The sequence below is a fragment of the Telmatherina bonti genome (genome assembly GCF_933228915.1).
Source record: "Telmatherina bonti genome assembly, chromosome: 9".
Taxonomy (NCBI): Eukaryota; Metazoa; Chordata; class Actinopteri; order Atheriniformes; family Telmatherinidae; genus Telmatherina; species Telmatherina bonti.
Genome location: NC_136627.1, coordinates 26,451,044 through 26,472,647, shown reverse-complemented (window position 1 = coordinate 26,472,647; position 21,604 = coordinate 26,451,044). Strand labels below are relative to the sequence as shown.

Here is a 21,604-nt window from a genome sequence, read left to right as displayed (position 1 = left end):
TCCTAACCGCTTAGTCCGATTAAGGGTCGCGGGGAAGCTGGAGCCTATCCCAGCAGTCTTTGGGCAAAAGGCAGGGTACACCCTGGACAGGTTGCCAGTCCATCACTGTGATTGTTTTTTTATTTATTTATTTTTTTTGTTTGTGTATTTTTCAGAATTGTACCTGGCAGTGTGAAGGATGAGTTAGGGAGCAAGTGAATATTTTCTCTTAGAAATTCATGTGGTGGGAGCAGTAAGAGAGGAAAGTCTAAGGATTTGATTTTAAAAAGATCAAATGGTGATGGTTGGGGTCATAGCTTCTTCACAGTTTAAAAACAACCCCCCCAAAAAAAGCAAACTGGGTCAGGTTCATGGGTGGCTGACGCTCATTGATGCTGGCAGGAAGTGAAGGCTGACAAGTGTTGTTCAGTCTTACAGAAAGCTACTGTAGCTCAGAGAGCTGAACAAGTTCATGTTGGTCCAGCACAGTTTTGTGTGTATGGGTCTGCATAGCTGCACACTGGTTAGGGTGTCCATGCTGACCCATGACCAGAACCATGTGCTTATTCACAGGGATTAGAACCGGACCAAAGAGCAGTGAAATAGGAAACCTGGTCTGATGAATCATCTTTTCTTTACCATTGTATTACTGGGAAGAACGTGAGACCAGGATGAATTATGGCAGTGTTTCTCAATTCCACTCCTCAGGACCCCCTGCCCTGCATGTTTTATAGGTAACCCTACTTTAACACACCTGAATGATATAAACGGCTGATGAGGACGTTCAGCAATCTGATCCATGTGCTTTGGAGCAGGAACATGTCTAAAACATCCAGGGAAGTGGGTCCTGAGGACCTGGATGGAGAAACACTGAACTATGGGAAAAAGGTGAACCAGTAGGTGGAGTGGGATGCTTCTGGCAATGTTGTGCTGGGAACCCTGGGTCCCACCATGCATGTGGATGTTACGTATCTTAACATGGTTACTGAACACGTGCATACATTAACTAAATGCTTGCTCCCTGATGACAGAAACATGTTGAAAACAATGCACCACACTGCAGCCTTGCATTTAAATTCTTCTGATCTCAAACAAACTGAGCATGTTTGGGATGTGCAGAACAAGCATTCATAGAGTTCAAACCTGCTCGCTTACAGATCTTAAAAGACACTACAACACACACGCCACACCAGTGGAGTCCATGCATCCACAGGTCAAGGCTGCAAGTGTTGTAGCTGCAGTCTGAGGCTTTACCTATCCAAAAAATAAGTAGTAGTTATGGTTCTAAAATGAAGCTGTTGCATTTAATGGCTGCTAGGACTTTTTTTCTGGCTTTCATTTTTAATTTATCTTATGTGTCATATTTCTTCAAGGACTTTCTTCTTGGTCTTCTTGATGAATGAAGGAAGTTTAGTCAAATAAAGGAACAGATTTCAATCATGGCTTCCTTTTCAAAAACAATGGCTACTGAATTCATTTCTGTAAATAATTCTCCACAAAGGTTGTTCTGACTTTTTTTTAAAATCTTCCATTGAGCAGTAAAAGTTCACAAAATAAAGTAAAAGATTTTTCTTGATTAGTAATTTTCTAAAGATTTTTCTTGAGGCCAAAGGCAATATTTGACACAGATAAGGCACCATTATTTCCATGGTTTTCAGATAACACCACGTGATTAGAAAGAAATTCCAGGTAACGGGTTGACTGACATGGAAAGGAATAATGTTCTCTTGTAACTCGGGTAATTTTTTTGCTTTGTGTAGATTACTGTAGGGACTTATTTCTCAGTCTTTCTGGTTTCGCTGCGCTGCCCTTTTAGGTCTTCCATTATCTCACTTTCTTCATTTCCAGGTTTGAAATCCGCAATGGCAACAACCTTCGTTTGTTCCGCGTCAAAGAGCAGGATGAAGGCACGTATACCTGCACATCTGAGAACAGCGTGGGCAAGACAGAGGCTTCAGCCATGCTGCAGGTCCATGGTAAGAAACACATCATGCATATTGAATATGAGCACACATACATACTTGAGTATGCATAAAGCAGCTCTCAGTCCAAGGCTGCGTTCACTCAGAGTGAGGTCGCATGACTACTGCATCCACACAAAGACTACTCCCACTTGATGTCCAATGTGAATCGTGTTTTTATATCAGAGCATCTGTGTGAGTCCATGTTCAGGGTTGTGCCAGGAGCTTATGTTAAACCATATGGATTACTCTATTTGACAGATGTTTGGTAGATGTGTGCTTTAACTCACTGCCAGAGAGCAGTCACAGTATTAATAAGACATGACTCCCCCCTTCTCTCTTCCTGTCTCTTTATCTCCCTCCTCCTTCAGCCTTATTCTCCGTGCCTTTTTTTTCTCATTCTCTCTCTGTCTTGCTTTGAATATTCGAAGATGACTTCATCCCTTAATGCCTTTATCAGTGTGAATGAAATCCAAAACCAGTAGTTTTTGCATTCTCTCTCTCTTTTTTTTTTATTTATCCATTTCATTAATTATCCATTTTTCTCCATCATGTTTCAAACCCTATCATCATTCCAGTCATGTCCGCCCATTTAGCAAGTTCCCGGGTGATCTAATTCTTATCTAAAGGAGGCATTTATGTTGTACTGTAATTTAAGGGGGGGAAAAAAAAGCTATTTTCTGCCTGGTATTCTTAATGGTTTTTAAAAGCAACAGTCATTGCTTAATACCGTAAATAAGTCTCTCCATTAGGGTTGGACATGTTGACAACATGCCTGTTGCTGCAGTGAGGCATTAAGGAAGCTTTAGACAGAGTGACTTAACGTACACCAGATTAAGGACTCCTCTTGTACACATCTGTGTCCATGGAAGTATGTCACGATAATTTGACATGTAAATCCTTCCTTCAGTGAAAGTCAGTGAAAATGTAGCAGAAAGGCTTTCAGTCTCAACCAAACTAACATCTTGGGCTTAGATAAGAATGCAGCGTGACCCTTGTCTGGCATTACCAACCATTTAACCAATTTAAAGAGAGATTTCTTGCCTTGGGGTAACTGAAACACTGAAATACTATGCGAAACCAATTTCACAAAGTGCAGCTTTATAATTGTCTTCCTGTGTAACTGATAAAAAGCCCCACTCTTGTTTTACTTCTACGGTTTGCAATATTTATTTACTTTTTTATTTTTTTATTTGATGCCTCATGTTTCAGACAGGACCCTCAGGATGTCACTGTGACACCATCAGGAATATTTTTCCTCAAATTTCCACTATGGCTGAAAAAGGGACACACATTTATTCTCTACAACAATTTCCACAGCTTCACAAATAAATGCAGATGAGCAGAAAGTGTTAAGTATGGAGAGACATCAGAGACATAAGAAGACCACAAAGAAAACTCCACAGTAATATCTGTGATTGATTTATTGACATTTGTTTAGTTTTCTGAAGTTAAACTCAGTTGGTATGCCAGTTGTATATGAATATGTGATCACACGGATAAAGGCAGGTAGTGCACTAAATGAATGCATAATACCTTGTTTTTAATAGTTTATGGCTAACTTTATTAAACAATCATAAAGATTGTGTCCTTTGTATCTTTTTAAATGTTTGATGATAAAACCACCTTGTCTTGTTTGTGATTACAGCTGCTGCTTCACTGAGTTTACTCATTCACCAATGCCTTCTCATGAATCTCCTAATATTTGTTCTTACGTTGTACTAGTGAGATTTTCACAAAAACTCTTCATCAGATTCATAAAAATGTTTGCAGGCTGCACATTTGTCAGGATCTTCCCTCTGTGTGAGGACAGACCAACTAACCTTACTTTGCATAACTAAATGCACCAAAAAAATTCCCATAAGGTCAAGACTAATGGGCGGTGTGCAAACAGGCATGAACATCAATGAGACTGAGAGGGAAAAGCAACAAACAAAATGCCAAAAGAATTAACGAAAACAAAAAAAAAAAAATATGATAATGAAAATGTGCACTGAAACCTTGTCCACATTTTTAAACTATACTGTGGTTGTAAATAAAGACAGGGAGATTCAAAGAAAATAAAAGCAGATTTCTCTACAAACGATTAATTATTTTCTCTTAAATGTATAAACTAAAACACAGGTGAATGTTTCTAGGTGCAGAAATATGGACGTTGGTTGCTATTACCAGCCGCTATCCATCGCCAAATCCTATGAACACACACATTTTAGGGTCTCATTTACAAACAGAAGTTCAAAGATTTCACTTTTGATCTACAAACAGCTAAATTTAGTTTGATGACTGTTTCTCAGAGACACTGCCAACCCTGTAGATGACAAAAAAATGACACGATTCTTTACTGCAGTGCCTGTCAAACAGCTGGATTATCAAAACTGGATGTGTTGTGTCTCATGGTACATTCTGAAACAAAACTAAACAGAAATGGCCATCAAAAATCCCAAGGCCTCTGCGATTGGAAGGTGATGCGAGTCCAGAAAAATACTCACAACAGTCTGGCACACCAACCAAAAGCATCGGCACATTGGCAGCAGATCAAGTAGGATCAAAGCGACAGACTATTGGCTACTTTGCTATTTTTGCATTTCTCAAACATTATGCCAATGAATAAAGGGGAAATTATTCATGGTAAAACTTCTCCAATAAAACAACCAAACACAAGGCAGAGGAGGAAAGAGGAAAAAAGAAAATGCTACACAGTTGCGGACCATCTCCGTCCATTACCGGTTTCATACTGTGACATTTTTGGAAACTTTTGGAGAAGTTTTCATTTCATTAATGTGTTGACTGAGAAATATTTGTTTTGTAATATTGTAGCAGATTCGATGCTGAAGTAATCAACATTAGCAACATGTTTCAGATACATACTGAAGAGAAGGCTTTTATCTAGTAAATACTTCAGTTTTTCAGTGTAACTAAACATCATCTCAGAAGTGGTGTTCAAACACAGGTTTGATCAGATATTTTCCAAACAGAAAAAAACACCAGATAAGCACTGATCAGATACCAAGTCCATGGAGAATTGTAATCCTTCTCACTGCAGGCACAGTTTGTTATCAGTAAATGCTATACGTAACTAACACATTGCCTTTGCTTAAAGGTGCTGCAGCACTCAAAGGGAATAGCGTTTGCAACAACAGTTACTTCACTTTCATGTCATATTAAGACACGACTCAGATGACTCAGTTTTCTCATTTCTCTCATTTCTTGAGCCAAATATGTGTTGCTGTGCTGTTGTGTGAGGTGGAGGTATAACTCACGGTGTGGAACCTGTTTGCACATTCCTATTTTGAGCTGCGTTTAATTGAAGACACGTTATAAGTTTCGAGTTTGGGTAATGGTTATAGACAAGATGTAGATCAGTGTAATATCTTCTCACTTCATGTTGATTGTATGTGTGTGTGTGTGTTTGTGTGTGTAAAGATTTGTAACCAAGATGGGACCATGCTGGATAAGCTCCTCATTGGGTGTGGAGTGTGAACCAATTATTCAGACTAGGGGTAGAAGGCAGTGGTCAGTATAAATCTTCTTCAGAGGATGTGATAACGCAGTGATCTGACCTGAGCTGGAAATTGGCAGCTCTGTAGAGACCTTTCCCAAAATAACTCAGTAAATGTCATGAGGATGGCATTGGCTTGTGCTGCTATGATTCTTGTTGTTTTATTTTCACACTAGGTGAGCTGGAAGTGATTTATTTCATTAAAGATGAGAGAGTAATAAGAGTGTAGTAGCAAACTTGTAAAGTTAAACAGTTATCCAGTCCTTCTTTTGTGATGGGCGCTTAATGAAAACATTATTGATCAAGATCAGGGTAAACAGATTGGGGGAGAGTAACTGAGTACTTTCATTTATTTTACATGCAGACTTTATCCAGTTCAAGGTCATGATGAATGGGGATACATACCACAGTGTATATCTGTGACTATCCATCAGGCAAATAGGTGAGATTTCTTGAGCAAGCCACCCGGGACAGGTCGCTCTCACTCAACCCTGCTGTCAATTTAGAAAACACAAATTAAAAACATGCATGTTAGGTCAAACTGTTGGCAGAAGCTGTAGTACCTGGAGAGAACCCAGCTGACAGAGCGACAACATGCTACCTCCACACAGAAATGCCGCAGATGAGACTGAAGCAAACACCTCCTCACTGTGAGACAACAGTGCATCTAATTTACTGCATTTAATTGATAAGTTGTTCTCACTTCAATTTTTTGAGGAGCTGTTTCCTTTTTCTATCTTACTCCTTGAATTTTTCACACATCTGTACAGATATAGAACATTACCCTCCAGATTCCCAGGACTGGGGTTCTAGAGGTTAACATCACTTCCATCAATTAGGAAGACACTGACATTAGGATCCTTTTACAGCAGTTTGGCTTTGCCTTATGTAGAAATGTGTAGGAAGAAACTATCTTGCCTTGCCTTACATAATCAGTTTAGAAATGTTTAGATTGAGGGGAGACAGATGTGGACACACATCCTCAAAGTGGTGTCACATAAAATATAGCAGCAGTGAACTGTTAACCACTATTATTCAGAAACTTGCAATAATAATAAATGCATTAGATTTATAGGGCAATTTTTAAGACACTTAAAGCACCCATTCATACCTGGTGGTGGGTGAGCAACCCACGACCCACCTAAGTCACTGCTACCCCAATAGATACAAAAATACCTTGAGCCCAATCAGAAGCTTTTATAGTGTTTGTTCAGCATTTTTAATCCCTTAAATTTAAACATCAGATGCTAATATAAATTTACATCCTCTTAATAACCTGCAGCCAGTCTTGGCAGATGCATGTTTTTACTTATGTAAACAAGGCTGTGTTGCATGAATGCATCACTATAATCAAGAAAAGTGATGGGATTGACACTCTCCAGATAAAAATAGTGACATGGTGTGATCACTTGCAACCAAATGTGTAACTGTTTACATCTGCGCCATGACTTGGCATTATGGTTTGTGATAGCCACAAGCATTTTCTTTCTTTAGGTTCCTTGATGATGACTGCCTCAGCACTCTTCCCAGTGTCATGTTTTGTAGTTGCAGTGGTTATTTCAGGGTTAATTAGCATTTTGTAATGTGGGAAACCATTCTCCCTGTTTTTTTTTTTTATACCCCCTCTATTTAATATAAGTCTTTGGCTGCAAAACCGTTTCTTGCTGTGTGCCATTTTTAATGCAATTTACAGCAGTTGTTCCTGTCTGTGCAGGCATGCTTACATAATAAGGGAAGACGAGGGGGGAGGTGGGGTAGTTCTCAGAGGATTTTAGTTGCTTTTGCATTCAATTGCACTTGTCAGCAGAGGTTCACCTGCATACTGTAGATGTCAGCATACACTGGATAAGATTTAAATTTGATGGTTTAAAATCCAGTTTTACACCCTCTGGCAACTCTTTAGGCTCTGTTCTTGGCAATAATTATTTAGATATTATGAGAAAAGCTTGTTTCCTCAAGACACTATTATAGTTCATTCAAATGAGTTACTTGTTTATATAGTTGTGTTTGCACTTATAGAAATGAAGGAAGTTACCACTTTTCTCAGCAGTTCAAGGAATTACGATGTTTACATCATAAAAACATACAATGTAAAAAAACAAACAAACAGGTGTTTTAATGAACAAAATAAGCCTTTTTAATGGACTGATGCCCTCCTTTTTGGTCTTTCAGTACCACCACAGATTGTTGCAAAGCCCCGAGACCAGATTGCCACCCAGGGGAGGAGCATCACATTCCAATGTGGCACCACAGGAAACCCTCCACCTGCCATTTTCTGGCAGAAGGAGGGCAGCCAGGTAAGAGACTAGAGCAAAGCACGAGACAACCTTTTGGGGCACCACACATAGAAGGAAAAACCTCAAAGCTCCAATATATATAACAGTTGTTTAGTCAGAGACTTAGAGAAGTTTCTCTTTCAGGAAAAGCTAATCAGCTGGTTGTTTTGAACCTATAACCATGACATTTGTTGATCAAATAAATTCCAACGTAGGTGTTTTTTCTTCTCTCTGGGCTCTTTTGTCCCTCCAGAATCTGCAACATGTTCATGGATCTCACAGTTAGTCACTGCAAACTTACAGTTTCAAGCTGTAGTTGTGTTGGTGGAAGATTAAGAAGAAAAACAAAGTTTCAAGCACTTTTGTTATATCATAAAGCCACGTTCTGCAGTTTTGTTTTAACAGCAACAGGGACTCACTAGAAAAGGAGCAGGTGTTCTCTTATTTAATATGACACCTTTTTTGTTAAGTTGCCCACACACAACAAGATGCATTGTTCGGCGCAGCAGCTAGGACTGAAGTTGGAGGATATTGCTGTATTGTGTTGGTGAGAAATTTACCTCCTGTTTGCTTCTGCAGCACACTATAATGGGGATGGGGGTTGAAAAATGAAGCAAGTGAAAAAATGAAGGCTTGCAGGAAGTAAAACAGGTGCTGAAACTGTATCTCCAGGGCAAACCTGCACACAAACACTGGCCTTATTCTTCAACTTTTAGCACAAGGTCACTCAATTAGCAACCAGGATCATAGACTCGGAGAAGTGGTTTCAAATGTTTTCATGTATTTTTTTGAATGAGCTGCAGTCTGCAGGATGGCTTGGCTGTTTGTAGAGGGGCTTTTTTTTTGCTGTATGTGAGAGATTATCTGTAGCCTTATAACCTTGGACCGTCAACTGAAATCTAAGCTTCTTAGAGGAATGAAATGGATGGCTGAATGGACTGATGCATCCCTTCCCCCTTGTTCACATCCATGTCAGTCACAGAAAAACAGGATGGGACAGCTATGTAACGTCTGTTAGTGGACATCAAGTTTCAAAACAACAAGGCAACCACTTCCAAGATATTTGAATTTCTTTTCTTTTCAGCTGTATAGTTTGGAGTTAAGTGGTTATGCATTGGATGAGTATGTAAATATAATGCACCTAATAGGAACTGAATAATTAGTCCATTAATTAAGCAGTGGATTAAAATCTATTGGAAAATTAGCTGGATTTTTTCAAATGTTAATCATGTCAAAGCTATTTTATCAAAAAAGAAAGGCCAAATGTCAATGTTATTTGTTGATTTTGTTTGATTCCTAAAAAGGTTCTGTAAAACAAATTATCATTTTGACCTTGTAATTGTAGAGTTATGATGTCAAACAATCAGTAAAATTATAAAACTTTTCAGGATCAGTAAAATTTAAAATTGAGTTCAGAAATTCTTCAAAAATCTATTTGCATGTTCCTAATTTTATTAAATATTTCAATAAAACTTTTATTGTTATTTAAAAAAAACAACAACAGCTAAGACTTTGAAAATGAAATATGAAAATGAAATTAAAAAAAACAAAACAAAAAAAAAACAACGATCCAGATCCAATCTTTGTTCTCAGGTGGTTGGAATCATGTTATTTATAGTTTACTACAAAACAGGATGTTTATCTTCAGTTTCTTCCACAACAGTAAAAATAAAAATGGTCATAATCATTAGAAATGTTCTAATGTTTTTGTAGCGAGATGATGGAAAAAAACAAAAGAAACCCAGTGGGAGTTTCATGCATAGATTGGTGTGAATGGTGCAAAACATACCATGCAGGACATTTACAGAGCTTCAGGCTGCTCTGGGGCAATTTAAAGTGTGTGTGTATGTGTGTATGTGTGTGTGTGTGTGTGTGTGGGGGGGGGGGGGGGGGGGGGGGGGGGGGGGTATATTACTGTGTCACACTTTACATGTCTCACTGAGACTCTGTGGGCAAAAGTCAAAGAAAACACTGATAGTGAAAGAGAGGTAAGAAAAAATGTTCCGACTAATGTTTGCAAAATGATTTTGAAGCGCAGTCTTCTTCTGAACATCAGGTGTGGTGGAGCTATTTGGAAATCTAGTACATTAGTTTACATGCATAAAAAAACACCCATGAGGACAAGCACACCCGGTCTACATTTAGACATGGCAGAGTTTCTATCACAATGTGGAACTGCTTTTGGTTTTTAAGTCACCAAATCTAATGAAATTTTTAATGAAAGATCTGGCATATTTTAAAGACACACAACCTACATCCAAAATGACAAAATCTGGGCTAGAAAGGGAAATGGCAACACTGCAAACCTTTTAAAAGAGCTCATTTCTATTTTTGCATGATGATTTCCTACAAATATCAAGCTAAAATGCACTGACCAGTGGCAGTGATACAAATGTAACAAATGATTCCAAGTTTCTTTTCATTTCTTTTCTTTTCATTTATTTTGTGTTTGCATTTCCTTCTTGAATAAATTGCAGGCTGTTTTGACCTAAATCATTTCATGAGAATGTTCTGATTGGACAAAATTGCTTTGCTAATCTCAACACAATCAATTTTTTAAATTGCCAAACACTTGTCGCATTCATTGTCTGAAATGTGAACGTTGAACATTTTGTTGTTTATTAAAGCTTTGATTAAACTTCTTTTGGTTCTTTGGACTTTTACTTGAACAATACAAAGAATCAGGTGATAACATCTTTAATCTGAAGCAGCAGAAAATCTGCAATCATACATAAAGTCTGTGTTAATCAACTGGATCACTACAGAAACTTAATTTTGCTGTGTTTGTTTAGATATTGTTGTTTCCCGGCCAGCCACCATCGCAGTCTGGCCGTTACTCTGTTTCCATGAGCGGAGAGCTGACCATCACGGATGTTCACCCTGAGGACTCAGGCTTTTATGTCTGCCAGGCCATCAGTGTAGCAGGAAGTGTTTTGAACAAGGCACTACTGGAGGTGGAGGGAGGTAAGCTTTTGATCCTGAGTCATATTTGAGCCAAACAGAGGTTTATTATATACCATCAGCTAATGAGGGGAAACATATTAATAACAGTAAGGCCCGTGGAGGAGCAATGAATTTAAGGCTTACTGTTCTTTCTCAGGCAGCTTGTAAACAACTGATTTATGTTTTTTTTGCTTTTTATGCAGTCTATTGTTCTCTGCATGCTAAGCACCTGAAGTATTTTGACCTTTTTCACCCAAAACAGCTGGTAACTTTATAATAACATCTTTGGTCAGCCTTTTGTACATATTTTTTTTAAATTTATTTATTGATTTTAATTGATTTATTTTTGCTATTGGAACCAAAGTTGACGGCTTTAAACAATGGATCTCATTTCCACCTAAACTACAAGGTCCATCAGGTCGCATCCCACCAGTCATTCGGCAAGGCCCGGCCAACCAGACAGTATCTCCTGGTGTGGCAGCTCAGCTACACTGCCGTGTAGTTGGAGGTATCTCAGTGAAGATTTCATGGGAGAAAGATGGAGAGAAGCTTCAGGGAAATAAACCCCGACTGACCTTGATGGAGAATGGCACGTTGCAAATCACAGATGTAAAGGTGGGTGTTTTTGTGTGTGTGTGTGTGCAGAGAGCATTTAGTGGAAAAGGCTTGAAAAGGATGAGCTTTGAAAGTCAACTGCTTTCAAATGGAAAGGAAAACTGGCTGAATGTCTGATGGAAATTACAAACACTGAACAGAATAATGGAACGTTTCATCTCTGACCTTTTTGTCGCCTTCTCTGCAGGCCACAGAGTCACAGAATTTTATCTCATTTCGATCAGAAATTCCATTTTTGTTAGCAAAATTAAGGTGAGACAGAGTTTCAAAGACCTGCCTCTCTAAGGCGGCGCATTATCTCTCCAGCGCAATTATGTGCTCATGCGGTGTGTAATTGTAATGTTAATGAAGGTGCTTGTTTATAAATGCTAATGTGTTCTGCTTTGATGGAAGAGGAGTCAAAGGCCCTTTTGTATTATAACCCCACCTGGAGGTCAGTGAATGTATGCAGGACAGTGCAAAGGCAGTATCGGTATCATTAATTGACTTGCGATAGCTGATTAATCATCTAACCAGCTTTTAATTAAATCTCCTAGCTGGACTTTGGTGCATTTGCTTTCTCCAACATCCTCTCAGCAGCGGTGTGCAGCAGCTAACTTTAAGCATTATGGTGTGGTCCAGTGCACCGCTGAGGCAGGGGAAGTCTGTGCTCCAATGTGCTCAATGGAACAGAAGACATGCATTAGTGTGGCATCAAGGGGTTGACATGGGGGGGGATGGAGATGACGAGCAAAGAGCTAAAAATATTTACCCTGCTGATGCCCCTAACAGCCATCAATATTTTAGCAACAGTTGAAGTCATCTAAAAAAGTTAACCTGCCTGCATACTGTGCTTTCTGTCAGCCAGAGGTCAACACTGCGGCGGATGATCTCATATGGTCTGATGGTAGTTCCAGCAGACTGGCTCTCAGCCAGGACAGCGCCGACTCAAACACCACGGGTATCAGTCAAGCGCGCTGGCGCATACAGTTGATGATATAAACAGGAAGGCAGGTTGAATGTGAGGCTGGGGGGGGGGGGGGGGGGGGGGGAGGTGGGGGAGGTCTCAACAGGGTGGAGAAGGCTACTGAAAAACTGTGAAAGTGTTGTTAAATCTAAAAAGTTGGTCAATTAAAATATACTTCAAGTAAATGTTACTGTGTGAGATGTTTAAAGGGCACAATGTTTTACCTCATAGTTATTAATAATTTCCCCTTTTTACATTAGTAAAAAAAAAAAAAAGGCACCTTTTGGAACCGACTGGAAAACTTGAATATCAGTGTGTGTTCTTGCTACACCTAATGTTCCAAACAACACTGAATGCCCTCATCTTCATCTGCTCCTCTGCAAACAGATGATGATCAATTATGGATATGTAACCGCCTTCCTCTGTGCCTTTTAAGAATGAGCCAGAAAAGAGGACAGAACTTCCTTGGGGGAGGGAGGAGATGTCCATGGACTTTATCTAGTTATATTGTATGCATCACTTTGTTTTGCTGGATTTGGCCTGCTAAGCAACTTAGCCTTGAAGTAAGCCTTGGCTATTATCTTACATGTTTACATCTACATGTTCATCAGTATAAATGGTTCCTTTAATAAAAAATACGGAAGTAAAGCTGCATAAGGTATTCCTTTTTATTAGAAAATAACAGGGCATTTTACACATATACTATTAAAATAAAAAGCTATCACTAAAGTAAAACTGCTCTCTCCAGCCAGCAAAAGACGATCTTATGATGACTCTTGTTTTGTCCCTTTCTCTCTTTTAATCTTCTTGTGTTTCTTTGCTGAGTCAGCAATGTTACGTGTTCAAATCAGCCAGATCCTTATTATACCGTGAAGCGGTGAAGCTGCAACGACACCTCGTGCCCCGGACGTAAAAGTTGTATAATGTATAGTGTTTCTCAGCTTCAGGGAGCTGCTGGATACAGTAGAAATGCACATGATAGATGTCACTTTGTCATTGAACAAGTCCAGAATGTGGAGTTTTAAGGTCAGAATGTTACATAATGAGTATTTAAAGGTGTGGCCCCAGACAAGTGCTTCACAGCTAATATATTTGTATCACAATATATATGATCAGAAGGCTAAAATGGGCGTTATGCATTTTGTTGCTCCATCAGCATACTCGTGTTTTAATTGCAAAGATTATGCTGTAGTATTATATGAAGCGGGTAGCGACTGTAGCTCAGCAGGAGCTTCAGATGTCTTCCAAATAGGAAGTTGAGAGATCAATTCCAGATTTGCCCTTATGTCAAGTCTGAAATTGAAACAGCATTTGCAGTTGTGCAGGGCTGATGCATCAGAGGTTAAAGGCTAAGGAAGCAGCATGGTACAAACAGAACCTAAAACAAGCGATTAGCTTCCTGCAGCTGCATGCTTAAAGGGGCTCTGTGATGCTATTTCTAGTTTTCTGAGCTTTCTACAGTGTTATAGTGTTGAATACTCATCAGACATATGAGTAGCATAATTTCTTTTTATCACTTAAACGCATGTTTGAGTTTTCCACGTTCGGTTTCCATGGTAACGGAAACAATTGGTTTTAGAGAATTTTTTCTTCTTCGAAATTTTAGTGACATCCCAGGGGATGGACTCAGTGATTAGTAATCTTCTCAAGGTTGTACACATGTTCACAAGACGAAAGCCACACCCACCTTCACTGCTCAATATAACCACTCCTAGTAGTTGACCAATCAGACGCAGACAGGACATAGGGCGGAGCTTTCTCTGTTCGTTTGTTTCGTGCAGAGGCTGATCTGAGAGGATCAATACAAAATGAATGAAGGGGTTTGTGAAAAAGGCTTGATTATTTCTTGCCCTTCTGGACTTGCATATTAAAATAAATGAGATGGAAATGTGTATAATAGAGCCCCTTTAAGTTCACTGGTTTTCAGCTGTATGTACATTTTTGAATAAGCAAAGCTGATGGTGCAAAGTGGAGGTTTTACATGTTGAGGACTTGAAAGTACCAAAGATTCCTAACTTGAGCTTCCAACGAATGTGTAAAGTGTTAAGAATTAATTCAGTCATTTTCTGACATGCTGACTCGCTTTAACTTTACAACAACACAGCAGAAGAATGCAGAAGTATTTCTTTTGTTAAGTAGAATTGGTATTTACGGTATACTGACAAAAAAAAAAAAAGGTAAACTTTCACTCTCATTTAAGCCTTTTTTCTGCAGGGAAATGCTTTGATTTTTCAAGCTTATGTTTAAATTATTGGTCAAAGAAATTTTAGGGTCCTTTACGTGAAGCTGCTAGAATAAATTTCTTTATCTTAACACAGAATAATGAGCCTGTCGATGCGTTGAAAGGTGCTGTTTGTGGTAACAAAGCGTACAATTATCACGGAACGCTGCAGTTGCCCCCAGCTCTTTTGAGCTTTGTGATGTGCTCCAGCTCAATTTTTAGTTGTTATGACCTGCAGTGTTACTGTTCTGGTTGACTCGCTGCTCTCATCACTGTCAGGCAGCTGCGTTCAGTTTAAAAAAAAAAAAAAGAAAGAAAAAGAAAACAAAAGCAGACATCACACACATAAGTGAGGATTTGCTCCTTAACTTAAATAAGGATTGGTTTATATTCGCTCTGCAGGCTTAATGGGGTGGCAGCATTTCAGTGTTGTTTACGGCTTGTTTCTGCTCCACTCATGTTTATCTGTTTGTGCCGGCTCAGCGCGAACAATTCTTGTACAATTTTATGAATAACTTTCACAATTATTACAAAGAAATTTGATTGATGTAATTTTGTACTAATTATAAGACTGTTGGTGTGCATAATTGCTACAATAATTTAAAGCACCAGGTTCGCTCAAGTCGCAAAGAGACGTGGTATGATATGGGAAATGCACAGTTTCTAATTATGATTTCATAATGAAAGAATAATTAATGAGTTTAAATGGAGCAGTTCTCTCAGGAGTATTTTCTTTTAGTAATAATATACATTACAGTGAAGACATCTTAGATCAGACATCATTATGAAATTATTTGGAAGTTACTGACTTTATAATTATCATGATGAAAAAGGTTAACATTAAAAATACATAAAAATACCTTTTTTTGACCTGATTTTATATGTAAAAGTCTTATATAACCCACACCTACAGCTGGCAGAAGAATGCCGTAAAGTAGAGACGCAAATAATGTCTACATCAGTCTGACTGTTCAGAAATTCATTGTTTTATTGTTGTTTTGTTTTTGGTTTTTTGTATCCATCTTTGAATGATGAATTTGATTTTTTTTTAAAAAAAGTGCAGTCCATTTTGTTTTTAAGTCATCTAAACCATTTTCATGCATTCACTCTCTGCCCTTCACTTGTGTTGTCTGTCATAAACACTGACTGCTGTTTAACAGGACACAGACTCAGGGATGTACACATGCATGGTATCTGCTGCCACAGGGGAATCAAGCTGGAGCGGGATGCTTACTGTCAGAGGTACTTACTCCAAAACTCTCCACACTGCCTTTCTGTTACACTTCACACTCTGTCAATCTCACACAATGCTTGTGTGCTCAAGAAACTACACACTGAGCTGGTATTTCTCATAAGAGCACCATCTGTAGCCTTAACAAGGCAGAATCCACAGCAGTTTCAGTCAAACCGATGATCAGAATCAACCTTTTTTGTGTGATAGAGGACGGATCATCTTCAGCATCCAGAGTCTCAGAGTTTATCCAGCTTCCAGGACCTCCACAGAAACCTGTGGTGACTGATGTGACCAAAAACACCGTCACCCTCACCTGGCAGTCCAATCCACATGAAGGCGGGGCAGCTGTCACCTCATACATTATTGAGGCTTTCAGGTAAGTGTTTACACACAGAAACAGAAGAACAGTTGGGTATTTGTGTAAGTCTTTTGGTGGCTTTTAGTCCCCTTTTAATATTGTAATCAGATTCACTCTCACCCGTATTGCTTATATTTCCACATGATAAAACACCTTCCATAAAAGCACTGCAGTTAGAAGAGTCTCTGTATCGAAATCAGACTTTGTTCTGTCAGCATATGATGGAAACTTCTGAGATTTTCTAACACAGACTGCTTAGAAAACAGAATAACTTATTGAGGGTATTGTTTGAATTCATGTTTTTATCCTACACCTGATCCTTCACACTGAAGAAAATACAACACTAATAATTATAACTGATTACATTTCCATAAAATGTATTTTGTTCTCATAGAGAAGAGAACACTGATTACAAGTAATTGATCAGTTCTCTCAGATTTTATCAACCAGAGAAAGTAAACCAGCTAGCCTCTCGCCTAGCTAGCGCCTAGGTAGACTTCATTGTTGGAATTTAAGTCTTGGAGAATGAAAATGGTAAATGAAATAATGAAATTACACAATATTTTTGTGTTACAGGGGTAAATTGTTTTCAAAAGCATCTTCCATCACCCTTGTTCATATTCATGATGTGAAATAAGCCTTTCAGTTTCACTTTACTTGACTTGGGTTTTTTTTGTGGTTTTTTTTTTAACCACAGTTTTGTTTTTGAAATTTTGTATCATGGAACAATCATCAACTCTTAAAACCATTAAAATGTCTTGGAAGTTCATAGAAAAATACTTGTCTGACAATTGTACTCTCAAATATGCTTGTAGCGGAATAGCCTCTACAAATTATGAATTTATTAATTACCTCGGAGCACCACTCATCACCTTTAATTAACTTAAAATTCAGGCGGATGAGACACCTGAAATAAACTCAATTCAATAAACAGTCTCACTTCAAAGGAGTAAATCCTAAGAACGAATGAACCAGAAATCGTGCATTCAGAAATTATGACAATAACGGATGAATTGATTATACATATTTATTTACAATGATGGTAAACATACAGCAGTGAAAATGAGCAATGATGGAGAGATGTTATTGGTGAGATGGTATGATGAATTTGTCAACATGGAATTTCATTTATAACATTAATAAAGAACGCTGAGATTAATTAAATGAGATGGAGCAGGAAGAAACTGGTTGGAATTAAGCAAATAAATCGGGATGATTATCTTACTTAAATCTTTGACAAGAACGTGTTCAATAATTCTAAATTTGGATAAGAATTCGAATTTAATTATTTAATTAGAATTGGATGTACTGGTTTGGGACATCACAAATGTCAGAGCGCTATCAGATCCTACTTTGAACGCTGAATCCGGAGTGTGGGTCGAAGCGGGTGGTTGGTCCCCTATTCGGCGCGTTTCCGGGGGAATTGGATCCCTGGAGCGTCAGAAGATGTAGGTCTACGCAGCTACTCTGGCCTTCTGGATCCGTTCAGCGGAGTTCCAGAGCGGTGTGATGATGATCCAGATTGTCCCAAAAATAGATAGTTCCAGATTTTACGTGTAAAGACGTAATGGAAAAAGTTGGAGCTACGGTTCTAGTTAATTACTGATCTCGGGAAAAATACTGGTTACCAATAAACACTTGTTGTACTTTCTCCCGTTCGGAAGAACGGAGAGGTAAAAACTTATAATGAAATAACAAAAGAAAAGAAGACGAAAGGCTAAAGACAAAAGCTAAGGACAAGAAAGAAACTTAGAGGAGACAAAAAGCTTAAACGAAGACAAAAAGCCTGGAGGAGAAAAAGCTCAGGAAGTTGGTCTGCCAGTCTAATTTAAACAGACCCGCCTTTCGAACTTCCAGCCAATCATGAGTTGCTTCTGTCAGAGGCTGACCAACCTTATCCAATCAGGTCAGCTCCAGTTCCTTCTCTCTGCATCTCATTAATGTGAACAGGATACTTTCAATTCCTTGCTTTGTCTGCCGCAATACACATCAAATCACATTCTTTCAGAGTTATGCAGATTCCTCGTTTGCTGGGGAAGGAAAGCATTTTATAGTATTACTTTCACACATGAAAAGATTGGCTACATGTAATTTTTATTAAAGGTGGATTAATTAATTGTCATGACTCGTCCTCATTGGGTGATCCTAAAAAGAAAACTCGCATTTTATTCATTCACATTAGTAGCTTAAGAGAAGTCTGAAGCTTGGAAAACATAATCAACAATTATTTACTGCAGTGTTTATGATTAATGTGTGTGTGTGATCAGTTCAAAGAATTAAATCACATATCAAGATAAAATAATGGAAAAGAAGAAATTCAACCAAAACAATTAACCACAGTCTTTTAGACTAAGTTAGATCGGTTCCTTCAATTGGGGAAAGAAGTTTGGATTCCTTCTGTCTCCTTCTCCGTCAGGGGAGGGGTTGTTCTGGCGCCATGGAGTCTCGTCTTTTGGCTTAGAAGTGTCATTTGTAACCAAAGGGAAAAATGTAACATCTAACATGTTTTCTCCATGAGAGATTCAAAATTCCCACTCTTCCACTCAGTCCTTGAATGCACTGGTCACATGACAGTTCACCTGGTCTCTCCAGCCAATCATGGTTCCATACTTATGCTGCCTCACTTCCTCTCAGCTGAGTAGTGTGGGAGAGGAGCTGAGGACAGCTGCTTTGAAGAGGCCAACTTGATCTAAGGACTGGGGGACTGTGCCTGTCATTTGGGCATCTATGATCTTTGGAATTGGCCAGGTGCCCTTTAATGGGTGATGTGATGGCGAGCTATTATCCAGGAGCTTGAAGACCCTGAGTCCCTTTCACTGGTTGGGTAGGAGGCTAAAGTAGCCTGTCTCTCTCCCACCTATTCTCCACCCGTTTCACCAGTCCACTTCTCAATCTTTCAACAGTTAATCACGCGTTTCCCATCATTCTAAATTTGAATAACTCTATGGACATTCCACCGGTGCAAACGAACTGTTGAATATCCCCCGAACAGGAAAAAGAACTCAGGACTATGGATTTTGGAAATTATGTTTGATTTATTTTGATTCCTTTTCTGTGAAATGGTTGAGGATGTAACAAATAAGAAGTGCATTTGATATTTCTCATTGTAAATACTGTATTATTTTTGGGTTTTGTGGTTAATGGTTTTAGTTATTGTTTTGTTTTGTTGCAACTACTTTCAAAATATATTACTTCTAAAGCAACCTAATTGTCTTGTGTCACTTACCTTTGCCCTCTAGTAGCTGTATCTAGTCTTCTGATTAATATTTACTAGCCTATTGCAACTTATCAATTATAACAGTAATGCATATTTAAATTCACACTTGCTATATTCTTGGCGAGCTAGCCAGGAGGGCATTTGGTACAGTGAATACAAAATTTTTTGTTTTATTTTGCTCATTCAAACTTACCAATTCCAAGATGGAAATCTTTGAAAGTCTTGAAGTAAAAATTCCGAATGCACTTTTGGTAGATGGGGCCACAGAGTCTGAATTGCGCGACGATGTTTTTGAGTTTCTAGAATCGCATGGCGCAATAAAACGAAGCGTTCCGATTACTGGTACCGATTCTGAATTTTCAGGTCGACTTGTCGTTGAATATATGTCGGGCTCTGTTTTTGAGCTTTTACCAAAATTACCATATATTCACATTTCTGAGCTGGGCAATAAATATTTTATTGAAAAACTATCTGACGTTTATGCTTCAAAGGGTTGTGCTTCAAAAACTGAAACTTTTATGGAGGATGTGAAGAACATGGCTAAATTTTCCGGAAAGGAATATGGAGAAATTCTCCAGGAAATGATGGCACAAATTAATAAGTCCATTGCTGAGCTTTACCATCCTGCGGCTGCTACCAATGCTGTCATACAGCAACAGACTTTTCCTGTAACAGTGACAAAATCAGGACCTCCATTAACAAATGTTTTATCTGCACCCAGCGTTCCAGCAGAGAATCGACAGAGGGAAGAAAGGCAACCCACTGTGAACATGGCTGCCAGTGATCTGAACCCTCCGGAAGTTCAACGCTATGTGGTAGAACACGTTGTACGGAGTGGAGACAGTTCACAGTCATCCCATAAGCTGAGGACATTCTCTGGAAAAGTACCAAGACCAGCACAGGAAACGGACTATGATACCTGGAGATCTGGCGTTGAGTTGTTTTTGAGAGATCTATCTATTTCCGACCTGCAACGCACTAGATTGATCCGGGACAGTCTGCTGCCTCCTGCTGCGGATATGGTAAAACATCTCAGTCCTGACACTTTACCTGGGGTGTACCTGCAACAATTGGAATCTGCATATGGGACGGTGCAGGATGGAGATGAATTGTACGCGAAGTTCCTCGATACTTACCAGAATATAGGTGAGAAACCATCCACATACCTTCAGCGCCTCCAGGTTGCCTTACAGCATGCCGTGAGAAGAGGAGGAGTTCCTGTAAGTGATGTGAATAAACGGCTGTTGACCCAATTTTGTAGAGGATGTTGGGACAACAACCTTATTGTCGAGCTGCAGTTAAAGCAGAGGAAAAATGATCCACCACAGTTTGCCGAGCTTCTCCTACTCCTTCGTACTGAGGAAGATCAGGATGCATCAAAGGCAATAAGAATGAAGCAGCACCTGGGTGTGGCAAAGCATAAAGTCACAAGCCATGCACAATATGTACAACCCGGCGAGGAACCTAATTTGTGTGCCACTTTCATGTCATTCACTAAGCAGCTCATCGAACAAATGACTGCTATACAGCAGCAGCTGGCCATGCTGACCACCAGTCAGTGCAGCCTTAAAGTTCCTGCTGTCACACAAGTTGAAGGACCCAAGCCTGGAAAATCTGTTAAACATGTTAAGCCTGGATTTTGTTTCCGCTGTGGAGGGGACGGGCACATTAAGCCCCAATGTGACTCGGAACCAAACCCTTTATTAATGGCAACCAAACGTAAACAACTTCAGGAGAAACAGCAAAAATGGAAGAAGCAAAGCTCTCACTCGACTGGATCTTTAAACTAGTTCGAGTTCCTGGTGTGGGACACCCAGGAACTGAGCCGGACCAATCCAGTCCCGCCAAGAAGTCACTGTCAGTTCAGTGTGCAGAGCTAAAGTCCAGTCTGAACAAGAAACCACACATACCAAAAGGTTTAATTGGATCACGATGCACCGCAGAGATCAACGTCGCTGGTCATAAATGTCAATGCCTGCTGGATACTGGATCTCAAGTCACTACGGTGCCAGTCTCATTTTATAATGATCACCTCTCTGACCAGCCTGTTCATTCAATCAATGAGCTCCTTCATGTAGAAGGTGCTGCTGGCCAGAGTGTGCCATATCTGGGATATGTGGAGACCACAGTGACTTTTTCTGAAGATTTTGTTGGGAGGGAATTTACCATTCCTACACTTGCTCTGGTAGTTCCCGATGTGAGACCAGGGTTTCCGACTTCCATTCTTGTTGGTATGAACACACTTGAAACTCTTTATGATCAGTTTTGTGAAAGTGGGAATCCAACCTTTCAACCACTCTCATATGGTTATAAGGCTGTGCTAAATACACTTCAGCTAGTTTACCAGCAGAGTTG

The 21,604-nt window shown here is 39.2% G+C and overlaps 2 protein-coding genes across 2 annotated transcripts in view; both read left to right on the top strand.

Moving 5' to 3' along the window:
* Positions 1 to 21,604, top strand: part of LOC306760077 (lens fiber membrane intrinsic protein-like) — a gene marked incomplete at both ends in the record, with an annotated part of 92,250 nt that overhangs the window by 33,568 nt on the left and 37,078 nt on the right. The window lies entirely within an intron of this gene.
* Positions 1 to 21,604, top strand: part of LOC306760211 (roundabout homolog 2) — a gene marked incomplete at both ends in the record, with an annotated part of 79,454 nt that overhangs the window by 31,584 nt on the left and 26,266 nt on the right. The window contains 6 exons of the mRNA XM_079246010.1: positions 1,828 to 1,955; positions 7,612 to 7,736; positions 10,508 to 10,679; positions 11,068 to 11,273; positions 15,601 to 15,682; positions 15,882 to 16,050. Coding sequence (XP_079102136.1) covers positions 1,828 to 1,955; positions 7,612 to 7,736; positions 10,508 to 10,679; positions 11,068 to 11,273; positions 15,601 to 15,682; positions 15,882 to 16,050 — 882 coding nt within the window. The remainder of the gene's footprint in view (positions 1 to 1,827; positions 1,956 to 7,611; positions 7,737 to 10,507; positions 10,680 to 11,067; positions 11,274 to 15,600; positions 15,683 to 15,881; positions 16,051 to 21,604) is intronic.